This window comes from Cornus florida, unplaced genomic scaffold (assembly GCF_030987335.1).
Source record: "Cornus florida cultivar Cherokee Brave unplaced genomic scaffold, ASM3098733v1 CherokeeBrave_3.0.0_Hap2_Chr01, whole genome shotgun sequence".
NCBI classification, from domain to species: domain Eukaryota; kingdom Viridiplantae; phylum Streptophyta; class Magnoliopsida; order Cornales; family Cornaceae; genus Cornus; species Cornus florida.
Window position 1 is genome coordinate 79,766,115 of NW_026775571.1, and position 9,573 is coordinate 79,775,687.

Sequence of the window (9,573 nt, forward strand, 5' to 3'; positions counted from 1 at the left end):
TCATAAGCTTTCCGTGCCTATATTATTTGTACTTTTTTGACGTACAGTTTGTGAGATATGATTTTTTTGAAGTTCAAGCGAGCTATGATTCAAATAAAAAAGAAATATGGGCATTTTGGTACTATCCACTATTTTACCCCCTTTGGATAGTTGGGTTTTTTTTTTTTTTTTTTTTTGGCAAAAATTTAGTTGAGGGGGTTTACTGACAAATGTCCATAGTTGAAGGGGTTTATTGTACTTTTACCCTAGATAAGATGAATCACACCATGTCATAGTTGTATATTATACCTATTTTTTTTCTTTTTTATTTTTACTCTTTTTCACAAAATTTCTAGTTTTGTAATTTTATTGTCAAAAAGAGTTAAAACTTCACTTATCAACAAGTACAAGGTAAACTTAAATATTCAGATAAATTCTAGATTAATTCTTAAAAATCACATCGAAAAAACAACCAAACTAAACTCAAATAATGTAAAAAAAAAAAAAAAAAATTACCATTCCCATCACCATCCAAATAAATTCTTAAAAGAATCACATTAGGGAGAAAAAAAAAAAAAATCAAACATAAACTCAAAGAAAAAAGAAATAAAAGAAACAAATTACCATCCCCATCACTATGAAAGGTTCATGAAATTTTAATAGTTATTCTGCTATGTTTGGTGTGCTGGAATAGAATGCTCATTCCAATCATTCATTTGTTTCGTGGAATGGAATGACCATTCCAGGGAATGAAAATCCATTCCATTACTAAACCTATGGAATGGCCATTCTATCCATAGTAAGATTAAATATTTTTGTAATATTCCCAATAAGTCCTTCATCACATTCTAATAAGGCAAAAATCTTTCGCATGAACAAAAAATCTGTCACATTTCATTTTTCATGTTTCTCGATCGAGCTTCTTTATTAGATGTGGTAAAGGTCTTTCATCTTCCCTCTCTTCTGAATATACCTAGGGTTACCATTGACAAAAAGTTGCAGAATGATATATCATTAAAAATATATACATTTTTTTTTTTAGCCTTTACATCAGCTTCTTAAGCCGTTTTTGGATAAAATTGTACTGACAAATTTATTTGTGTGTCTTCAATCATGCTGGATTGGTTTAGTTATAAAACTTGAATCTGTCCAAGATTTAAAGTCAATTCTAGAACACTATTATGACCCTGGGGCTGGAAAGTGGCTACGGTTTTGTGCTTGCATCTTTTGGGGATTCTGATATTTTTCCGTTTGTCGTCATTTATTAAGATTAATATCTCATTAAAAATTTTATTTTATTTTATTTTTTTTCCTTTTGTAGTCATTTATTAAGATTAATATCTCATTAAAAATAAAATAAATTTTATTTTAAGATTTTTCTCTATTTTTTTCAATGGCAATATTGGGCATCTTATAATATTCTATAATTTATCGTCAGAATATTAATTAGATTGATTATATTAAAAAGTAATGTAAGCCAATAAAAAAGGTATTTTTAAGAAAAATCATTCCATTTTAGGTTTAATGATAGTCAACCAAACAATAGAATGGTAATAATCATTGTATTCCATAACGATTCACCGTGTTATACCAAACAATGGAATAAATATTCTCATTTCATTCTATTCTCATTCTTTTTCCATTCCAAGTTGCATTTCATTCAATTCCTGCATTCTCTTTCCATTCCAAGTTGCATTTCATTCAATTCCTGCACATCAAACGTGGCCTCAATGTTTATGCTTACAAGATCAATTACATACTTCAACTCTATTATTTCATCATTTATGAGATTTTTTATTATTACTTACAAATATCAATATCAAATCCTTAAAAGAGAGAGAATAGAAAGTTAATACAAAATAGAGAAACATTTTAGAAAAGTAGGAAGCTAAGCAAGAGAAAAAGAGGGATTTAAAAAAACACTGGGTACCAAAAACGTTAATTGGAAAAGAATAGAAGACAAAAAGATCTTACCATACTAAAAAGGAGAGTTAGTGGTATTTGAGAAAAATAATTATTAATTTTTAAAATTACGGTTAGAGGTATCAAAATTTAAGATTGGAGTACAATTGTATAAAAATATCACCTCCCTAGTAGGAAATTCTACTTTTCTTAAATATTGCTGTGAGTTTATCCTACAGGAATTGATATGTTTGTATTTTATCCCTCAATCTTGAATGAAATTACTTCCCTTATAGCAAAAATATATATATAATAATAATAATTAATTCAATTGTAGGTTAAAAAAAAAAACACACACACACTAGGGGTGGCAAATTAAGACATGACACGATAACACGACACGAGTTAAAAAGGTTTGGGTTTGACATAAATGGGCTTGGGTCATAAAAGGGTCGACACAATTAACCCGTTTACTTAACCGTGTCGAGTTAGGGTTGAGGGGTTCAATCCGTGTAATACGTTTATGACCCATTTAACTCAACATATTATAATCGTGAGTATGACTTATGTAATATGTTAATTGTTTAAACCCAATTGTTATGGATATTTAAGTCATTTCAACATAAACCTTATCTATACCTTGAGATTTTCCTTTTTATTTTGAATATTTGGGTTAATTATGACAAATTTTTTCTATTATTTAATATTTGATTAAATATTAAATGTCTCGTATTGATAAACAGGTCATTAAATGGGTTAACACGTTTACCTGTTTAATAAACGGGTTTGATACGATTATTAAATGGGTTGGGTTTGAGTTTATCTATTTAGTATAATACCCTTACATTGACACGATACAAACACGACCCACGAATACGAATTGCCATCCTAACACACACTGACACACACGTACAATGAGAGGAAGGAGAGGAGGAATAAGTTAGATAAGGATAGAAAATAGGAGTTAATTCTTTGGGGCCACTATATTCTTCCTGTTGGTTGGGACCTAATAAGGAAATAAAATTTTTAATGGAGGTAATAATTTAAGGAAATAAAAAATAAAAATAAAAATTTGAGGCCTCCTGCTATTGGTTATATATGGTATAATAATATAAGGAAATAAAATTTTAAAAAGGTAATAATATTAGGAAATAAGAATTTTTGGTGGCTTCTGCTAATGGTTGAGTTCAATAATAGAAGAAAATATAAACAAAATTTTTAAAAAGGTTACAATATATAAGGTAAAAAAATTTTTAAACGGAAGTTTAATTGAGTTTTTTTTATCACTACGTGTTATGGACTTATGGCTTGGTTTCGTTGCTGCTTTTATGGGGAAGAAGAAGAAAGCAGACAAAGCAATGAGATGACGAAGGCAACAAAGAGTACAACATTAATGCCTTACATTCCTCATCATCTCCTTGTCCAAATACTATTAAAATTGCCTGTCAAGTCTCTGATACGATTCAAGTGTGTTTCCAAGTTATGGCTTTCTTTAATCTCTGACTCTCGCTTCACTAGAAATCACCTCAATCAATCAATCAATCACAAAGGAATACTCATACTCAATTCCCATCCGGGTAGCCATCATGTATACACTGCAGACCTTGGAACAGCACACAAGGACATTGTAGCTGAGAAGATTGATAATATTCTTGACATGGAGACGGTGTTGCTCGAGATCATTGGTAGTTGCAATGGATTGGTATGCATGAAGTTTTTATTACGTGTCTCATATGTAATATTCAATCTCTCGACAAGGGAGTCCAAGCAAATACCATATTGTGATTTGCGTCCTTATGAAGCTTATAACAGATATAGATATGGATTTGGATATGACAGTTGCTCTAATGATTACAAACTGGTGCAATTAGGCAGATGTAGCGTCTATGTATATTCATTGAGAGCTGGTTCCTGGAAGAAGGTCCAAGACTATGTTAAAAACAGTTTTTATGTTGAAGACATGAGTTCTTATCCTTCGCTTTGGTGGCTGACAAACTCTCAGAAATTCCCTTGCCTAGTTTCTTCACCAATGTTCATAATATGTGCCCAATAGGGGTATTTTTAGGATGCCTTTGTGTAAAAATACTAAGTAGTGATGAATTTGGGTAATGAAGGAATACAGAGTAGAGAGGTCTTGGACTAAAGATCAAATGAAAATCCCAATTTCTGATCATTAGATGCCATTGACTTTGCTAAAGAATGATGAAACTCTAATAATGAGGAAATTGCGGAAGTTCGTTTTATACAACACAAGTGAGGGAACATATAGGGCTCTTGTATTACATGGCATCCCAAGTGAATCAATTTCTGATGCAGAAGTTTATGCGGTGTATCACCCCCTGGCTGTCTGAGTGAAGAGGCAATAATCATGAAATTCTAGTTTCACCCTTTTATGGCCTAATTTGCTCGTGACAAGGTGACATAATCTAAATCTAAAGTAACTAAATTTTCCGTCCAATGAATCAAGTAAAAGGCTTTTATATTTACTGTAGACCGTGGAGCTGATTTAATGGAATTTATGGGTGACCTTTATTTTGTTCATTGTTTGTCTAAATTGATTGCTATATATTTTACAGTATTGGACATCTTTACTCCAGGACCGATAATGGATTGATTTGGATATTTTCTTTTTTTGTAGAGAGATGATATATATTGACGCATCCACTGTAAGTTAGTCACCCATGGTTCTCCAAACAAGCTGATGTTTCTCTTCTTGGTGTTGATGGAATACTATTATAAATATTTTTAAATTACAAAATTTTCTAATAAGTAGCACTCTTCTCTCTTAACAAACAAAATAAAATATTACCTCATTATGGACTCACTTCCCTATCATTAACAAACACGGGAATTTATGTTATGCTCTCCTTTGTCTAGAGAAGAGTTTGATCCACAAAGCGAAGGCTAGCTATATGCTTAAAGCCAGGACCTTCCTTCCAAAACCCTGAGTCTTTATACTTGATCCATAGGATGTGTGATTTATATGCCATTCCAATTAACGGCATTGACTTCGATGAAACTTTAGCCCAGTTATCAAGCCTTGCTGTCTCATTCATCTCCTCTTCTCTGTCCCTCTTTCATTCAATTTTCTTCCATCCTAACAAGCAGAGCATAAATTTTCTCCAATTCCAATTCCAATTCCAATGCAATTGCACCAATTCCGTGTAACCGAGCATAGCAATTATGAAAAACAGGGTTGACTCTTGAATGAAAAAAATCCTCTCTTTCCTTTTTTTTTTTTTCTTTCTTTTTTCCTTTTTTTACACAAAAACAGGAAGTAGCATTCTTGTTGTATTGGAAATTTATTAGACACATCCTCTTTAATTATAAAGTTAAAGAATAATATTGGTAAGAATATATATCCTCACCATTTTTTGATTTGGTAATTAAAGAAATACCCATGTAAATATATATATATATATGCCCAATTTGATAATTAAAGAGGGACAATATATTTATTTATTATTGGTCCACATCGTGAGGGCGGGTGGGATGGAATAAGTATTGTCCTACTTAGATTAGGTTTCATATTCTATTTTTTCCATAATAGTTTAGGGAAAGTTGAATTTTGGGGTACTTCTTTGTGTTAGTTTCCTTGCTGATAGGTTTCGTTATTTTCTTAGTAGCCATATATTTTCTTATATCACAGGTCTCTTTCCCAATACTATGTGGATTCAATAAATTTAAATTATTAATGAAGTTTCATAGCTTTCGCTAGCCATATGAGAAGAAGCAAAGGGATCTCAGCGCGAAGGCTTATCGATTGTCTTTTCTAAACGGACGTTTTATAGAGTTATCTATCAGTGCATGTTATGGCTTGGCTTCGCTGCTGCTTTTCTGGAGGAGGAGAAGAAGAAAGCAGACAAAGCAATGAGATGACGAAGGCGACAGAGAGTACAACATTAATGCCTTACATTCCTCGTCATCTCCTTGTCGAAATACTATTAAAATTGCCTATCAAGTCTTTGATAAGATTAAGGTGTGTTTCCAAGTCATGGCTTTCTTTAATATCCGACCCTCACTTCACTAGAAATCACCTCAATTTCACAAAGCGGATACTCATAATCACTCACTATCGTCGTAGTCATCTATACACTGCAGACCTCGGATCAGCACACAAGGACAGTGTAGCTGAGAAGATTGATTATATTTCTAACTTTTGGACGATCATTGGTAGTTGCAATGGATTGGTATGCATAAAGGTTTGTCTAATACAATATATAGTATTTAATCCCTTGACAAGGGAGTCCAAGCAAATACCATATTGCGATTTGTGTGCTTTGGAAGGTTTTGAAGGTTATTGCCGATATGGATTTGGATATGACAGTTCCTCTGATGATTACAAACTAGTGGAATTAGACAGATCTACCGTCTATGTATATTCATTGAGAGCTGGTTTCTGGAAAAAGGTCCAAGACTATGCTAAAGGCAGTTTTTATATTGATGGCAGTTTTCATCCTCGCACTCGTGGGTTGCTGCTCAATGGAGCCATTCATTGGTTTTGTTTGGGTATAAATTCAAATAGCCAATCAAAGATTGCTGCTTTTGATTTGGTGGCTGACAAACTCTCAGAAATTCCCTTGCCTACTTTCTTTGCCGATGTTCATGATAAGTGCCAAATAGGGGTATTTTTAGGACGCCTTTGTGTAAAACCATTGTATTATAGTGATGAATTTTGGGTAATGAAGGAAAACGGCGTAGAGAAGTCTTGGACTAAATTTGATATGAAAATGGGATTTTCATGTTATGATGGGATTCCATTGACTTTGTTAAAGAATGATGAAACTCTAATAATGAGGAACCGCCAGAAGTTAGCTTTGTACAACACAAGTGAGGGAACGTGTAGGGATCTTGTACTACATGGCATCCCACCACATGAAGAAATTTTTGATGCAGAAGTGTATGCGGAGAGCCTTGTATCACCCTGGAGGCAATAATATATCAAGAATAAATGAAGTTTCCAAGAACTTCCCCCCATTCTTTTTGCAAATTCCATGGAGCTGAGGGTGGTTGGTTATTGTAGTTTCAAATACTTATACAGTAAATAAATAAAATTTTTTATTTTATATTAAGATTAATGTTCCTTTAAATTCCTCTCTTGTTTTCTTTAGTAAATCTCTTTTTTTATGTATATAAGAACTGAAATTGTTTAGAACCAAAATATCATTCCACAAAGAAATCAAATTCTTTTCCCTCCCTTTCTTTTCTTCAATCCTTTTTCCTAACAGAATTTAGTTAGAATGGTTTAGTGCCTACAAAAGTATCTTTGGCACAAAGTAGTAAATAGTATATTATTAGAAGAAGTACGTAGTAATTTTGTAAGCGAAGTTTGTGCAACTGAACTGGATAAAGATTAATGTTTGTGAGGTAGCCATGGATACAAGCAAATTAAGAGGAGTTTCTTAATTTGTGGTTTGAGGATGGTGAGACTGCAGTGGTGTGTACGTGGAGGGAGTTTATAGGAAAGAAAAGGTGTGAGGGGTCGCGGTCGAGGCACCGTCGGTGACGTATCAAGACAGTCTGATGATTTTTCTATTTTTTTTACGCAAAAATATAGAAATGTTAAGTGCAAAAAAAAATTCTTCACTATACACAAAATGTGCAATTACCCCCTCTTGTTCAATTAACTTCCCTACAATTTTCAATTGGTGCAAGCTTTTGAAGAAATTGAACCATGAATTGACTAATGTACCTTTATAATAAAATTAAATAAAATAACATATATAAATATAGAAAAAAAAATTCTGTTGGTTTGATAAAATTGTTTCCATCTTTTCAGGACAAAAAAAAAACCTATATACAGCATGTGGTGTATGAAAATGAGATAGGTGATGTAGATGAAGACAAAATTGTGTATAAGTGCTATCTGTGAATTCTTGTCTAATTCTACGGTTGGTTAATTACAAGGTGGGTTTGGCCATTGGACAACATTTAAAAATGTGAAAGTTTAAGCATTGGTTTAAGAAGAAGAATTTCTTTTCCAGTGGCCACAGAATATTGAATTGTTGCACTGTACATATTTAGTTCCTATAGAATTTGAAATAAGTCCATCCAGTTTTCATATATATCAACATATTTGTATCTAATACTTATATGTGTACATGTATGCATGTGTGTGTGTATATATATATATATATTTTGTATGCTTGGTCGCCATTCTAAAGCTCACGGGTTGGTGTTGGGTTAATTATATATATACATATGTACATATGTAAGAAATTTTGCATTACTTTTCAAGCAATATGTTAAGTAACGGAACTCATAATTTTTGGTAAAAGTAGTGATTTTTTTGGCGCTAAATGAGCCTAGTGAAAATGTGCGATGAGCGATGTGTAGAGAGAGTATCTGAGGGAGAAAGGAGAGAAATTTATTTTTTTACATAAGCACTAAAGGTATTTTGGGGCTTTTATAAATAAATTGGTCAAGATTGCTTTTGGGGTTTTTATAAATAAATTGGTCAAAATTGATCATTAGTCCTTGCAGACAATACTTGGGTCCTCTCTTGGAAAATAAGTTTACCCTCCTACATGATGTTACCCAATATAATTTAGACGTGTTTAATTTTTAAAGTTTCTAAAAATAATCATTACCCATTTTCTTACATATTAAATCGAATCCCAAAGTTTTTTTTTCTTTTCTAAAAGAATACGACTGTTTCTAAACCCAAATTGAAAAATTACAAAATTTATCTAAAGAAGGTATTATATCAAGTGTTGAATAGGGAAGGAATAAGAGCTTAAAATATTATATGAAAATTTGATGTTATCTTATATTTGAATAGAGTTTTTCTCGTATATTTAATTCTTAGTCAGAGTTAGTTATTTATTTTTTGTCAAGAGTTAGATCGCATCCCTCCCAAGTTCCCAACACCTTCAATTTTATTTATTTTTTATTTTTTAGTTTTATTTTTATTTTTTCGAAATATCCCACTACCTTCAATTGATAAGGCTAAGGGTTGATTTATTTTTTATTTTTTATCTCATTGGTGGAAAATATGAAAAAAGAAAGATTAAAAGTTTGTTAGGGGCCAATTTCCTTGCAGACAATACTTGGATCCTCCTCTTGGAAGATAAAGTTTTTTCTCCCAATTGTGGCCCAATATAATTTAGATACATGTTTAAATTTTAAAGTCTCTAAAAATAATCATTACCCATTTTCTTACTAGTTAAACAGAATCCCAAAGTTTTTTTTTTTATCCAAAAGAATATAACTGTTTCTAAACCCAATTTGAAAAATTACAAAATTTATTTAAAGAATGTATTATATCAAGTGTTTAATATGGAAGGAATAGGAGCTTAAAACATTTATGAAAATTTGATGTTAACCTATATTTGAATTGGGCTTTTCTCGTATATTTATTTCTTAGTCTCGTACATCTATTTTTGGTCAGAGTTAAATCTATCTTTTGCATCCTCCCAAGTTCCCAACACCTTCAATTTTTAGGGGCCAAGGGTTGGTATTTTTTTTTTCCCCCTTTCTCTTACTCTTATGGGTGGAAAATATGAAAAAGAAAGATTAAAAATTTGTGAATACTGCAAATTCCGATTGGTGCATAAAAGTTGAGTGTTTGACTGATGTACATAGACTATGATTTCAGATTGAGTTTTGGGTATGGAGATTGGGGGGTGGGGGGGAAGCTCGTCCTAAAAGAGGGATTTTAAAAATTTTAATTAAGGAAAGAAAAAAAAAAAA

General features: G+C 31.9%; 2 protein-coding genes across 2 annotated transcripts; both read left to right on the forward strand.

Annotated features, from left to right (window-relative positions):
* Positions 1 to 3,184: 3,184 nt before the first annotated feature.
* LOC132275852 (F-box/kelch-repeat protein At3g06240-like) lies at positions 3,185 to 3,934 on the forward strand. The gene has a single exon (XM_059777029.1). The coding sequence runs from the start codon at positions 3,185 to 3,187 to the stop codon at positions 3,932 to 3,934; it is 750 nt and encodes a 249-aa protein (XP_059633012.1).
* A 1,759-nt stretch (positions 3,935 to 5,693) lies between these two features.
* On the forward strand, positions 5,694 to 6,818 carry LOC132275865 (F-box/kelch-repeat protein At3g06240-like). The gene has a single exon (XM_059777038.1). It carries the CDS (start codon positions 5,694 to 5,696, stop codon positions 6,816 to 6,818), a length of 1,125 nt encoding a protein of 374 aa, XP_059633021.1.
* The last annotated feature ends 2,755 nt before the right edge of the window (positions 6,819 to 9,573 follow it).

Bases quoted from the DNA above. Each gene is read 5' to 3' on its own strand.
- LOC132275852 (XM_059777029.1), top strand. From the start codon at position 3,185: ATGGCTTGGTTTCGTTGCTGCTTTTATGGGGAAGAAGAAGAAAGCAGA.
- LOC132275865 (XM_059777038.1), top strand. From the start codon at position 5,694: ATGGCTTGGCTTCGCTGCTGCTTTTCTGGAGGAGGAGAAGAAGAAAGC.